The sequence below is a fragment of the Phalacrocorax carbo genome, chromosome 3 (assembly GCF_963921805.1).
Source record: "Phalacrocorax carbo chromosome 3, bPhaCar2.1, whole genome shotgun sequence".
Taxonomy (NCBI): domain Eukaryota; kingdom Metazoa; phylum Chordata; class Aves; order Suliformes; family Phalacrocoracidae; genus Phalacrocorax; species Phalacrocorax carbo.
The window spans coordinates 128,285,244-128,300,020 of record NC_087515.1 but is presented as its reverse complement, the minus strand read 5'-3'; the positions used below and the strand labels follow the sequence as shown (position 1 = coordinate 128,300,020).

General features: G+C 59.1%; 1 protein-coding gene across 3 annotated transcripts in view; it reads right to left on the bottom strand.

Moving 5' to 3' along the window:
- The window catches only part of SCARA5 (scavenger receptor class A member 5), a 38,196-nt gene extending 26,719 nt beyond the window's left edge, over window positions 1–11,477 (bottom strand). For 2 of the 3 annotated variants that reach the window (XM_064448372.1, XM_064448374.1), the window contains exons 1-3: window positions 11,193–11,477; window positions 10,029–10,147; window positions 5,606–5,734 (exon numbers count right to left, since the gene is read on the bottom strand). In XM_064448372.1, the coding sequence (XP_064304442.1) occupies window positions 5,606–5,734; window positions 10,029–10,140 (241 nt within the window). In that variant the 5' untranslated portion in view covers window positions 10,141–10,147; window positions 11,193–11,477. Of the gene's footprint in view, window positions 1–5,605; window positions 5,735–10,028; window positions 10,151–11,192 lie in introns of all 3 variants that reach the window. The other variant, XM_064448373.1, reaches the window with a different exon arrangement.
- Window positions 11,478–14,777: the final 3,300 nt, after the last annotated feature.

The window sequence follows — 14,777 nt, the reverse complement described above, 5'->3', positions numbered from 1 at the left end:
TCCAGTAATTAGCCCCCATTAATTAATCCTGCCACTGGACTCTCAGCTTCCCAGGCTGGGCTGCAGCGTGCCAGCTCAGAGCTCTCCTCTTGGGGCATGGGGACGTTGTTTGGTCCCCTCTGCATGTCCCTGCTTGTCACTTGCATCACCGCAGGGGGAACATCTCAATGTCACCAGTTATCACCTGTCCCTGCTGTGCCAGGCACCCAGCTGGCACCGCCTCGGGGGAGCCTTTGCCTGTGGGGGTTCACAACAGGGAAAGCAGCCAAGCAAGCCTGTGTGGCCAGCGCAAGGAGGTATAACCCAGATTGCAGGTCCTGCGGAGGCCGAGGGCTGGGAAGCACGGGCAAGCTTCCCCCTTTGCACCTGCGGTTAGTGGCAAAGCCTGCAGAGTTCCCCACGTTCCCATAAATCACTTCCAATAACTAGCTGGGATCCCCACAGCTCTCCTGTGCCCAGCCCTGGCACCGCAGCCACCAACCCGAGAGCAACCGAGGCTGCTCCGGCGCATCCCGCAGCCAAAACCACGCCGGGAAGCTTCCAAGCACCAACACCTCCAGCCTTGGGCTGCTCTGTGCGTGCCTGTGCGTGCCAGCAGCTCTCCCGCCTCCCACATCTTCTGCCTCCAACTTTTTACTTGCTGGCTTGGTAGGATGGACTAATCCTGCTGCAGATGGACGTTGCCCCGCTCAGCAGGCAAAGCGGCGGGCCAGGGCTGCAGGCACAGGGCTGAGCCAGAGGAGCAGAACGTGGGCATTGTGGGCCACTGACACCCTCCTCGCTTTCTGTCCTTTGCCTGAAATCAAGAGCTGGTGAGTCACAGAGTTGCTGAGAGCCTGGAGCACATGCATAAATGCAAGCACACAGCTCACGCGTGCACACGCAGGGCCTGCACGCACCCGAACGCACGCGGCACACGCGTGCACAGCACACGTACAGAGGCACCCAGTCCCCGAAGGGCTCCGCGAGCAGACGCTCCCTCCTGCTATTTGTTTCGGGGACATGCCATTTTCCTGGCTGCTGCCCCCACCAGTGTTTGAAGGAGAAAAGGTCTGCAAGAAACCCCTGTGCTCCTACCCCAGACATACACGCACACGGCGTGATGCCCTTGGGTCACACCGACCCCAGGCAGCGCCCCAGGCCTGGGGCAGAGGGGCTGGGAAGTGCCCGGCGGAGAAGGCCCTGGGGGTGCTGGCTGACAGCCGGCTGGGCATGAGCCAGCAGTGCCCGGGTGGCCAAGGAGGCCACCAGCCCCCGGGCTTGTGTCAGCACTGGTGTGGCCAGCAGGGGCCGGGCAGGGATGGGGCCCCTGTGCTCGGCCCTGGGGAGGCCCCACCTCGAATGCTGGGCTCAGGTTTGGGCCCCTCGGGACAAGAAGGGCCTGGAGGGGCTGGAGCGTGTCCAGAGAAGGGCAGCGGGGCTGGGGCAGGGTCTGGAGCACAAGTGTGCTGGGGGGCGGCTGAGGGGGCTGGGGGGGTTTAGCCTGGAGAAGAGGGGGCTGAGGGGAGCCCTTCTCGCTCTCTGCAGCTGCCTGAGAGGGGCTGGAGTGAGGGGGGGCTGGTCTCTGCTCCCAAGGCACCAGGGACAGGACGAGAGGAAACAGCCCCAGGCTGCGTCAGGGCAGGTTTAGGTTGGGTGTGAGGGAAAATGCCTTCCCTGCCAGAGGGGTCAGGCCCTGGCACAGGCTGCCCAGAGAGGTGGGGGCGTCACCGTCCCTGGGGGGGTTCAAACACCGTGCAGCCGTGGCACTTGGGGCCATGGTTTGGGAGGCCTGGGGGTGTTGGGTTGGGGGTTGGACTTGGTGATCCTGGAGGTCTCTTCCAACCTGAATGATTCCATGCAAAGGTGCGCGCGCGCACCTGCCCTCGCTGCACATCCGCGTTGCAACCTGTGCACATGCACCCTGAGCTGTGCGCGCACACACACACACACATTTTTGCACAACGGGGACCACAGGCAGCTCCTCCCAGCTTGCTCCAGGGGAGCATTTTGTCCCTGCAGGCCATCAGCTCTGGCAGAGGTAATCCAGCCTTGACGGAATCCACCGCTTTGCTGGGGTTGACGAGGAATGTGACCTGTGCCCTCACGCTCCTGCTAATAACTTTCATGTGACTTGTCCCCGAGGAGCCCTGCAGAGGGGACAAGCACGCACACCACAAGGACGCAGGGCCCCGCTGCCGGCAGCTTTTCGGCACCGTAGGTTTGCTCCGTGTCCCAGGAAGATGCTGGCTGCAGGCACAGACCTGCTTTGGAGCCAGCTCACGAGGAGCGGGAGGTGTTTGCGCTGGAGCTGACCAGGGAGCGTTCACACGATGGCTGGCCGTGGGGCTGGGACTATCACCCTCATCCACCACCATCTTCAGAGCATGAGTTTTGGGGCTACAGCTCTTGAAACGGAGGGTGCTCATTTCCATGGGTGCTTCTTCCAGGCACCCAGGGGTACCAAGCGTGGAAACATGGTCACTCTCAGTGCAAATATGAGCATGGAGACGGGGTGCAGGTTGGATGCCCATCCATATGCATGGTTCAGATGCCCACACAAAGGCACTTGGCTCCTTCGCCGCGTCCCAACGAGCCCTGCCTGGACTCTCACTGCGGAGCAGCTCAGGGCTGGGTGCCTGGGGTGCACGGGCGTGGGGCCAGGCGGGGATTTGGGTTCCAACACCAAAATGCAGGTCTGAGCACGCAGGTGGCTGGGATTTAACCCAGACCTTGCAAAAAAGCCAAGTGTGAAGTCCTAACCTTGGGCTAGGTACCTTTTTAGTGGGTGGGGGGGCAGGGAGAATGGGAGTGTGCATCCTCAGGAGCCAGAAAACTGCTGCCAGGCCTGCAAGAGAGGATATTAAAAGCAGGCTGCATTGAAGCCACCCCGGCTCAGTTGCTGAATACATCCTGTTTCCACAGCTCTGAGGTGGTTCACAGTATTTTTAGCAGTTTACTCATGTTCTAACCCATTTCCATGGAGCGTGTTGTGAGTCGCAGGACACCTGCCCAAGCTGGCTTCAAAACGATGCCTGGGGGAGCTGCCTCGCCAAAACCATGAGGTTCATGTGCCGGGGACACCAGCACGTGTTGGGGGGTTACCTCCAGGGGGGTGGTCTCCTCTGCAGTGCCCCAGCCCCACGGGGTGGGCCTGTGTGTGGTTGCACGCACATGCATGTTTCTGTGCGTGTCTGCATGCGTACGCGCTTCCCCTTTGGGATTTTTCCTCCTTTTCCATGGCCAGGATGGGAAGGAGCAGAGCAAGCCAGGTGGAGCATCCCTGCTCCGCGTTGCTGGCCCTGGGATGAAGGGATGCTGGCAGTGGAGGGCATGGACCAGGGGCACAGCCCCCCGTCAGTGGATAGCGTGGTGAGAGTTGCTTTTCGGGGAGCAGTTGGGGGTATCACAGCTCCACATCCTTCTCCAAAGAGCATCGGGTCTGGAATGAGCTGGACACCCAGCACTCATCCGTCCCAGGTGGGACCTGCTCTGAGCAGGGACCTCACTGCTGCTGGGGGAGGACAGGGATGGCATCGGTGACATTCTTCTTCCAGCATCGTGGTCGGCTCTCCCCGGCCCAAGGAGCAGGTGAAAGCAAGTCTACTTCACTAAATGTTGGTTCTTTCTGCACACCTTCCCCTCTGATGGGTGACGAGGGATGCTGGGCAGAAAGTCTCAGCTCTGGCAAGCTGGTGTCTGGTCTCCAGTAGCACAAAGTGGGATTTTCCGTGGAAAAACCCAGCCCTCCATGGTTGAGGGTGCACATGAACACCCAGTCCTCATCCTCTGAGGACCACCAGCTCCAACGTTGAGGTTTCAGCCACAGACACCTGAAGCCAGGGACCACCAGGGCTGTCCCCCTGGGCTGCGCGAGGCTCCCAGCTGGATGCGGTCTCTTCACTATGTTGCAAGACCAGCCTGTGGTTTTCCTGGATGTGATAAGACGGCTCCGGGCACCCGCCGTCGGCACAGCTGGCTCCAGCGCTTGAGTCAGCTACATCCAAAGCCAGAGGCTTGGCTTAAAGTTCAAGACAAGCAGAAAGCAATAATGGAAGAGATTATTTTCCTCTTCATTTTCCTCTCTTTTCCAAGATTGTGGTCCACAAACCAGGGGGGGTAAGGTGGTTTTTACTGGGGTCTTACTGAAAGCTGAAATCCTGCCAGTCACGGGACTCCAGGAGGTGGGGCTTTGAAGATGCCCATGACCGTAAACCTCCAGCTCTCCCCGCCGTCAGCTGATGCCATAATGTTATTGTTATTGCTGGAGCTGCTTTCGGGTGAGCAGCTGTATCTCAGTCCAGGACGAGAGCGCCTGTCCTGAGCTCTTTGCACAATTCATGGCATCCCTCGCTCAGGGTTTCACAGGCCAACAACAACATTAAAACAATGTAATGCAAGAAATAAGTGGGAGAGGCTTCAAAATTCCAGCAAAACCTTCTCTGTCCCTTTGCCAGCCCAGGAAAAAACTAAATCCACCCTTTGCAAAAGACAGAGGCTGCCTTCATGGTGCTGGCATTCCCGCAGCTGGAGTCAAACAGGAAATCCATCACCCTCCCAGCTGCCTGCAGCAGGCAAGGCACAGGCAAAGCACAGCAAATCATCCCGAACGGATGGTGCGGGGGCAGCGCTCAGCCCTGCCCAGCCCTCGAGAGCAGCTAGTGGAGATTTGGGGCTGGAAAGGGGGTCCCCCATATCCCTACCCTCCATGGATGCTGGGGTTAAAGCCGGGAAGGAGGTGGGTGGGAAGCAAGGAGCTGGTCCTTGGCGGTGGCATTGCTCACCTGTGCCCGCTGAGGCATCCATCCAAGCCCCCCCACCCTGCAGAGACCACCACGGGTCGGGGGGGTATGGGTGCAAGGATGGGGTACTGGGACTGTGGGTTAAACCAGGCATCTTCCCAAACGGCTTCCAGCAGGCCAAGGGGGAAAATAAGCTGGCGGCGACGTGGCCCACATGGGATGTGTATGCAGGGATGAGCTGGGACTCGGAGCAATTACAGGCATTTGCGAGCAGCTTTCCCATCCCTGCGCTCACCAAAAAGCCGGAGAAGGGAGGCAGGACCCCTGTGGGATGTGCCACGGAAGGATAACACCCGGCATGCATCTCCATCGCTGATGGAGCCGGGGCTTATCCTTGCCCCAAGCAAAATGGGGGGTTGGTTCCAACCCAGCAGCCATGACGTAGTGACGGGAATGGTCTGAGCCTTGAACATGGAGCTCCTGAGCCTCCCCATCCCCAGCACATGATGCTTGGACCCTCAAGCAACTCCAGCCTCAAAGCTTAAATCAAAACCACTCCAGACGTGCAGAATGGAGCCGGTGTGGGCTCAGGTCGTTGTGCCCATGAAGCTGGAAACATGGTGAGGAGGCGATGCCTGCCTCGGTTTGCAGCCACCGGTGGCTGCAAACCGAGGCAGGCATCGCCTCCACACCCCGCTTCTCCTGGATCCCGTATTTTCCTCCCCTGGATGGCATGGAAAACCCTCCCGAACACCTCTGCAGCAGAAGCATGATGCCATGCCCACAGCCACACACGGTTCACATTGCACCGAGCTCCTGCACGGGGGAGCATCACCCTGGGGTACCGCTGCGCCACGGAGGGAGGACCCAGGCTCAGCCCTTACCTGCGAGGATGAAGACCCCGACGAGGATGAGGAAGACGAGGAGGTAGAGTCCCACCACAGCATACTTCAGTGCTGCCAAGGAGCCCAGCCAGCCGCAGCGTCCTGCTGCCTTCATCCTCCTCCCGGGACCTGGGGGACAGAGCGAGGTGTCAGGGAGAGCATGATGCACCCAACCCGCCTGGGCTCCACCTCCCACTGGGAAAACATATTGCAAATATAATGCCAGCACCCTTGTGGGTGCAGGCACAGCTCTGCATGCCCTGGATCCGCATGGCTTTCCCTGAGTTGGGACCATCAATGCTGGCACAAGCCCACGCTCCCAGGTGAAGGCTCGCATGCAGCCGGGCCACCATCAGCAATGCAGTAGGCAGGGGCGGGCCTGATCCTGCCCATGCTGGTGCTATGGGGTCTGGGTTGGGGGCAGGCAGCCCAGCTGCAGCATGCACACATCTCCCCTCCTGTATGGGCAGAGCTGGGGTGCAAAGGGCCTGCTGGGGATCCCAGGTAGGGAAACATCGGCATCACCCACCCTTGCTGAGCTGTCGCCCCTCCAGCTCCCACCCATCACCCCATCCCCTGCCTTCCCTGCCTGCAGCCTTGCGACTGTCCCTGCCAGGCAGGAGGCAGGCAGCAATGAGGGGATGGGGGAAGACAGGACAAGGGGTGATGGTCTTAAACTGAAAGAGGGGAGATTCAGACTAGAGAGAAGGAAGGAACTGTTCACGCTGAGGGCGGTGAAAGCCTGGCCCAGGCTGCCCCGAGAGGCGGTCGATGCCCCATCCCTGGGAACACCCAAGGCCAGGCTGGACGGGGCTCTGAGCAACCTGCTCTGGCTGAAGGTGTCCCTGCTCACGGCAGGGGGTTGGGCTGGGTGGCCTCTAAAGGTCCCTTCCCACCCAAACCACTCTACAATTCTAAGATGCCTAGATCCTGACATCCCTGACAGCCCCCCCTTGCCCAAACCTGCGCCAGCTGTGATCCAGCTCCTCGCGGACACTGCCAGGAGCCCCGAGCAGCAAGAGCTGCGTGTGAAGGAAGGGGGTGTTTATGAATAAAATAGCCAGGAGGAAAGCGCAAGGAAAGATGAGGAAAGGCTCCCGTGCCATGAGCCCAGCGGCAGGGAGAAGTCATCTGGTTTTGGGCTTTGCACATGTTCAAAGCTGAAGCTTTATGTTGAAATCTGGGCCAGGTCGTGGTCTTAATTGGAAGCCAGAGCCTGATCTGGATACAGACCCCGCATCCCTCGGTCCCCAGCCCCAAGGCTGCAGTAATGCTTCAGCCTGATGCCGCCGCTCTCTGGGTGACCGCGTGCTGCTGGGATGGGGTGCAGGGCATTGGGCGCCTGCATTTTTGTGTTGAACCCTTGCAGAAACACAAGGTTTCTGAAAGCAGCTGAGAACCAACAACTTCATGCCAGGTCAACTAGTGCTGCCAAGTTTTGCCCCTGGCCTGATCTGAGATGTCTCCAGGGAGACACCAACAAAAGGTGGAGGAAGAGTCCAAAACTCCCACGCCCTTGACATTTGGGTGCCTCCATCCCATTGCTTTCTGCCCTTTAAGCCCCGAGGCACAGCGTAGCACTGCTCCAGAGCCTGCACCAGCCCTGCGGAAAGGGTGAAGCAGGTGAATCATGGCCTCGAAGCCAAACCTGGGGAGGAGATCACACTCACCCACGGCCATGAGCAATGCCCACCTCCAGCCGAGCCCACCCCTGCTGGGCTTTGGGACCTCACCGCATCCCACCCCCCAGCCATGGGGCAGGAGCTCAGCTCCCTGGGGGACCAAGCTGGCACTTGGTGTGCCAGAGGAGGTACAGCAGGTTTGGGGTATCCCTAGCCTGGCAGGGACCCCTCCCCACTGCACCCTTACCCTTCCCCAGCTGACAGCCCGTGTGTCTGTCCCGCTGGAAGACACAGAGGCTTGCAAAAGCCTCCAGCCAGTGAAGGGTTACGCTGGGTGTATCGTTTAACTCCGCTCCATTTTGGGGCTCTGAAATGATAAAGCGCTGAGGTCAGGCTCGCTGACACCCAGAGGGGATCCCGCGGGGATGTGGGGTGCTCGAGGCGCCCCAGCTCAGGTGCAAAAGGCGGTGCCGCTCCTCCGGGACCCCTCCATCTGCAATTCATTACCCACACGCGGTTCCCATTTGCTGTCACCGGCCAAACAGATGGAGCCGAGGGTTTCAGAATGAGGAAAGCTGCAATATTTTTCTGACATTAACACTTATATCAGGTCCTGGGAGACTCCGGGAGGAGCTGGCCCCGAGCCCCGAACCACCCACTCCTCTTTGCTGCTCTCGGAAGAGCAGGAGGGACCGCAGCTGCGTAAGCAGGCTTTTCACAACACCCGCTCCGAGGAGCCCACGGGCGGGCTCCGGCCAGTAACCAAGGGAAAAAGCAAATATTTCTTCCCCCTGCCCATGCCCGGGGGAGCTGGAGCTGTGGCCCGCCCCGCCAGTGGGGGTGCAGAAGGTGGGAGGCTGAAAGCAGCCAGGACTTGTCGTCCCCCGAGCCCTGGGGGAAGGTCCAGGGCCGCTCTCCTGGGGGTCATGGCAAGCAACAGGCGGCCACACCAGCCCTCAGCCCCACGCCGAGCATTTTCCACGAGCCCAGGAGGGACTCAGCTGGTCCCATCTTCATGATGGAGCTCTCAGGGTTGACCTTGCCCCTGCCCTGTGTGGCTGCAGACCAGACAGAGCCCCACAAGTCTCCTTCCAGCAGCTTCACCAGTGGGAATGAGGTTCCTTGGAGCACCAGCTCTCCATCGAGGCGAGTTATGGATGAGCAGCTTTGCCCTGAGACATCCAGGGCAACCTGCCACAAAAATACCAAAGCCAAGGAGAAACCCTGAACCCTCCCTGCCATGACTCCGTGTGAGTGGAAGGTCTCTGCTAGGGGTGGTGGCCTTGGCCCTAGAAGACACCAACCCTTCCCTCCCATCTCTTCCAGCATCGCTCCCTCCGGGCTCCGCCGGCCCCCTGCCACGTTTGCGGCGCGGGCAGAGCACAGGGTCAGCCCGTGGGTAGGATCTGCCCCTCTTTCTGCTGCAGGAAGGTGGGGTGGCTGCTGGATTTCACCAGCCGGCAGCAGGAAGGTGGGCAGAGGCAGGAGCAGCCGTGCCGCGGCGAGCAGGGGGTCCCTCGCAGGGTGACATGGGGAAGGGCGTCAAGACTCAGCTTTCACCTGGATGGGAAATTCGCCCTCCGGACTCAAAGCTGTCCCCATCCCGGGAGCTGGAGGGGAGGAGAAGACACCCACACGGCAACATCACATCTCTTGCAATAAGCACCGTGAGCCTGTGCAAGGACCCAAAAGCAATCTGGCCAGGGTTGGGCGTTCCCAGCTCACTCAGGACACGGATACAGCCCATCCTGGCACACGGGCTGCCCTCTGGAAACACCCAGGGCTCTCCATCACATCCCAGGGATGTCCCACGTGCCCAAAAGCAGGCAGGTGAGTCCCCCATCACACCGATCCCATGCTTGTGGTGGGGCACAGCAGTGCTGGGAAGCCTGCTCAGAACAGGACCGGGTTCCCCAGCAGCCCCACAGGTCTCTGAGCGAAGCTGACAGCGAAGGGGACCTCAGAGCTTTGCTTGAGCACCCAACTCCACCACCCTGGTCTCTCCCAGCAGGGCTGCAAAGGCCTGGGGAAAAACTCATCAGAGCTGTTTGCTTGGGGACCAAACCTGGAGCTGGTGAAACACAGACAGCGTTTTATGGGGCGAGAGCTAAGGAAAAGAGCTCAGCAGGTCCACAGCGGAGATAGAGGCCAGCTATGGTGTATGGGAAGTGCAAGCGGGTCCCACCGTGCACAGTCCCGGTACTGCCATCCCACTGCATGGCACCTCTGGACAAGACCACGTGCAAGAGACCCAGAGGCTTAGAGAAGGAAAAAACAACCCCAAAAAATGCAAAAAAAAAAAATAATCAACCTCTAGCAAGTAAAGTGACTTTCCCTGAAGCGCAACCCTGATCAGTGGCAGAACCAAATGAGATCCTGGGCACCCTGAGAGGTCCGTGGTGCCCTGGCCCTGTCATCCCTGTGTCGGAACAGAAAGCGGGGACAGGAGAGGAGGCACAGGAACCTCCTTGCCATGGGATTCCATGAGTGTTTCTCCCAGTGAGGCCGTGCCAGCAGGAGGGGAGAATTTCCCCGCTCTGGTTGGGACACACATTTATCATGGTGCTACTTCCACCAAGGCACCCTCCCTTCCTGGGGCAGGGATTGCTCCTCTGCCCTGGTTCCCCGGGACCCACAGCTGGAGCTGAGCACCGAAGTCAGGCCAGACACCTTTGCCTCTGTGGGGCCAAATCACTCAGCTGCTCCCTGAGCGATCCAAGTCCCCCGGTGCCCCCCAGAAGCTCTCCAGGTTTCTGCCACCAGGTTCAAAGCACCCCCCCCCAAACTGCACGTGGACTCACCGTCCTCGCAGAGGTTCAGTTTGGAAAGGCTCCTTCCCTCGAAGGGCTCCTCGAAGATGGAGCCATTCTCCCTCTCATTGAAGGTGTGAAGGTACATGGCTTTGTTCTCCATCCTCCTGCTGCTGGTGGAGCAGAACAAGCACGTGAGATGGTGCTCGGTGGCCATCCTGACGTGGCAAGGGCCCGATCCTGGCTAATCCTGTACCCTGCATGGCTCTGGCACCATGGTCCAGTGCAGCATGGCGTGGGCTGGTGCAGGGGACACAGACCTGCCGCCAAGGGACCCCCTCCGCTCTCGCTTGGCAAAGCTGACCGCCACAGCTCGGCGTGCGGTTTCTTGACTTGCCCATGGCCCAGGCTGGGCTTGGCCGTGCCCCAGACAAGGGTCAGATCCTCTCCGCAAACGCAGGGAGAAGCTGGGGGACAAGCTCAGCAGGACCACGAGGCCACCACCACCTAGTCCTACCTGCGTGTTTGCAGCTCACCACCAACACAGACCCCTTGCTGGTTGGCCAAGAAGGGGCTCCTACCACCTACCCACACCCAACCACGTGCCCTGCAGATGTCCAGCCTGCTTGGTGTCCGCTCCGGGATGTCTGTCCTTCCCCAGCGCTGGGGCTATGGGGGCTCAGTGCATGCATGCAAGCCCCCCAGGACTTGTTTCATCCCCGGCCATGGGGAATCAGCCCCCAGCAGGGCTCTGGTGTGGAAGGAGTTAAACTCACCCTCTAAGTGGGATCTGCTGAGCGCTCCCAAACTCATCCCCAGCACCCCTGCTACTGCCTCAGCTCCAGCCACCCCTCGCTGTCAGCACATGGGTGCTGTGCTCCGTGGGGACCCCCAGCTCCTGCCACCTCCCCCCCACCCCACCAGCTGGGAGCATGCTGAGCAGGGGCCTCCCTGTTTGGGAACAGCATCCCCAGCCCCCAGCCCCACTCCCACGGGGGAGACACCACCCGTGTAACCGGGGCGTCTCGCAGCACGGGGGAGTCAGGACCAGGGGGGCAGTGGCAGGACCCGTGGGTGGCGGCTGCCCACGCAGGGATGCTTGGGGAGACCCCGGTCCCCCCGCGCCCACCCCACGGGCCTCCCCTCTCCCGGAGCTGCGTGTCCCCTTTCCCCACGGAAAATCCCCTGAGCTCTCCCCGCCGCGATGCCACTCACCTTCTGGGCGGACCCACGCGGCAGCGAGTTTCCCGTGGGTCCTTCCTCCACCTCCTCGCTCAGTCCCCGGGCTGCGCCATGGTGGCCGGGGCAGGGGGGCGAGGACAGCAAGGGGACCCCCCGACCTCACCGCCAGCTCCCCACGGGCGCAGAGGGGCCGCCGCTCCCGGGCCGTCTCCCATGGGTGGGGAGGGGGGGGGCGGTCCCCGCGGGTGGGTGATGCGTGGGGGCGGCTGCGGAGCCGAGAGGCTGTGAGCAAGGACCGCTCGGCCGGGACGGTTTTGTAGGCGGGGAACGGGAGGGGGGCCGGGCTCCCCATGCCCTCCCCCACCCCCACCCCACCTCCCGGGGCCGCCCCCGACGCCCATTCGCCGGCCTCGCCCCCCCACCCCCGGTCGTGAGGAGCTGGGGAGGGGCGGGAGGACCGGGGCAGGAGCATCCCGGGGGCAGGAGCATCCCTCGGGACCGGGGCAGGAGCATCCCGGGGGCAGGAGCATCCCTCGGGACCGGGGCAGGAGCATCCCGGGGGCAGGAGCATCCCTCGGGACCGGGGCAGGAGCATCCCGGGGGCAGGAGCATCCCTCGGGACCGGGACAGGGGCATCCCGGGGGCAGGAGCATTCCTCGGGACCAGGGCAGGAGCATCCCGGGGGCAGGAGCCTCTCTCTCCAGGGTGGGAGGGGGACTGGCTTGGCCCAGTGGCACCATCAGGAGGGTGACTGCTGTCTCCCTGGGGTGGGTGTGCATGGGTGTGAGCGAGCACTGGACAGCCCGGGACGGTGGGGTCAGTGCTGGCTCACGGCTGTTTCACCACCCATAGGGTTGACGGGGCCAGGAGAGCTGAGCATGCTGCATCACACGATGAGCCACTTGGACCCCCAGGTGCCATCAGACAGGCCTCGGCAACACACCTTTGTGGAAGCCATAAACATACCGGGACCAAGACCTAGACCTGGAAGAAGGATGGCAAGACCTGGGGGGAGAAAGGCCAGTGCTCCTTGCCCAGGGGCATCTCCAGCCGTGGTACCATGCTGAGGACACACACATCACTTCTTCCATCAGGATGAAAGTTTCCAGGGGCGCGACCACACGGCTGCAGGTCTCCTCACACCACGGTACAACGTGAGTCTGTGGCAGCCGCCCCTCACAGCCACCCCTGACCCCTTGGGACAGCTACCAAAGACACCCCGAAGGTCTGGGACAAAGCACCATCAAAGCATGCTCCATTCCGGCCTGGCCAAACATCTGCAAAAGTTGCCCCAGGGAAACCGAAGCTGCGGCAAAAAGGGCAATTATTGTAGAGTATTCCCAAGGTTTCATTTTAATACAAAACACCCAACCTGCCTGGTTACTTCTTTTGCATTAAAAAAAATCCAAACCGGCCACATATAATCCAAAAAGGTCAATATTCTATTAAATTTCAGGTAATTTCCAGCAGAGTGCTGCATCTTTGCAGCCTTCTTGGTTCGTACACCATGCAATAAACACGCCACTGGATGGTTCTGGGTTCGATTCAGGCATAGGTGAGTCTCGCCCTGCTGGTTTCTACTGGGAAACTGAAATGCATGAGGAAAAAAGGGATTTACCTTTATAAAAAGAGGAAAAAAGCTATGCACAAGTTACGACTAACTTCTAGTATAAATGCAATTAAACTCACACACGTCATCTATTGTCCTATTTCCTAAAAGATGTTTAACAAAGCAGCTGAGGCAGCTCCAGTGCTCTCCAAACGAGGCCAGCGTGGGGAGAAGCCCCTTCGTGAGGGGCTGGCAGATGTGACATGGGACCTAGAAGAGATCTGCACCCTCCTGGGTTCTTATGAACCTGCGTTTAAGCTGTTGAATCTAACCCATAACGTCTCTAAAATTCCCGCTTGCATGATGGTCAACACAGAAAAGCGATGAACTGGTTGCTTAAAAGCAATTAATGATAGAAGCCCCCCAAAATTACTTTTTTTATTTAAAAAAAAAGGCAAAGAAAGACTCTTCTTGCAGGTCTTTTTGGTCCAGTTGCCACAGGGATTTTGGCAAAGCCTGGATTTCTCGGTGTTCCTCTGGAGAGCTGCAAGGAGAAGAGCAAAATAAAACAGATTTAGCTGTTGGCCTCTGTTTTTTTGGAGAAGGGGAAGAAAATGATAACAGATTCAGTAGAAATGAATGGGAACATGCAAGTGTGCTCAGCGGTCGTGGACCCCAGCTGTTTATTTAGGAATACATGGTGGAAAAAGACAGCCCTCTAGGCCTGTCCCCAAACCCTCTTCCACCCACCACGTTCATCCCAGAGAGGAGAAGCTGGACCTTACCTGGCAGCAGCCCAACCAGTCGGTCCCACGGATGAAAGGCGAGGCTGAGCATGTTGGAAAAGTCCTTCTCCAGCATCTCGGTGATGTGCTCCTGCGATGGCGGAGACGACAGCGTCAGGCGTCAGATGACGGAGCCAGGAACCCCCCGTTTGCACTATTATCTGCTGGGAGTGCCAAGGTTGTTAAGGTAGTGACGGTCGCTTTGACCCGGGCGTACCATGCCCATACCATGCAACACCAACGTCGTGTTGGGTTGGCGGTTGGACTTGATGATCCTAATGATCTTTTCCAACCTTAATGATTCTATGATCCTTACCCAAAAAACCTGCTGGGGAAGCATCAAAACTGACCTTCCATACCCAAAGCAGATGCGGAGTTTATTAGGTGAGTCTACATCCCGCCTAGGTGTACATCATCTCCGGTCAAGCTGGCGTGCCAGATTGTTGGCCAATGTAAAGGAACTTCACTCCAATAACTGCGATGAGTCTTGGTGTGTGTGATCACAGCCTAAACCCGTCAGGTTTAAACCCACAAGAATGATCGGAATGGCCAGAGGTGATAGAAGAGCTCCTATGAGGTCAGAAATCACGAAAGGATGGGACGAAGCTAGGAAATTACTACCTAGAAACCTGTAATTTTGCTTGTTAAGTAAGGACGGCAAAGCTGGGTTTGGGGACAACGAGGGAACTGAATCCCAACAAAAATCAGCTGAAGCTGATCAAGAGCTCATTTTCTCGTTGAAGTTTCCAAAGACTGTCACATTTATAACATCGCAGAACAACCTGCATCTCGCACCATCGCTCTGTCATCTCAGCGCTTACCTCCCAGCCAGGCCATAAAATTTCACCAAGCATTAAAATCATTCTGCAGTGGCCACGGATCCAGCCATTCATTTGTCTATCACACTTTCCAGGTTGACAACAGAAGGTTTTGAAGCATCACTCACCTTCAGATCCTGGAACTGACTCTTCATCTTCTCCTTTGCTTCTTCAAACATCTCCCTCTCTACCTCCACCTCAATGTCCTGTTCCAGATGGGTTTTTATCCGCTCATGTGTCTCCCTCCCGCTGATCTGAGCAGGTTCTCTTGCAATGGTGGGAAACATCAACATGCTGTTGTTGATGCTAAAGCCATGCTGCCCGGGAACCAGCCGGTGGAAGATTTCCACCTCTTCCCAACCTAAAAACCTCCTTTATTCAACACCAAAACCTTCAAGCTACCCCCTTCCGCTTCCCCTCCAGCTTTCCCCAGTAGCCTTTGGCAAGGTCTCTCCTCCCCAGCCCC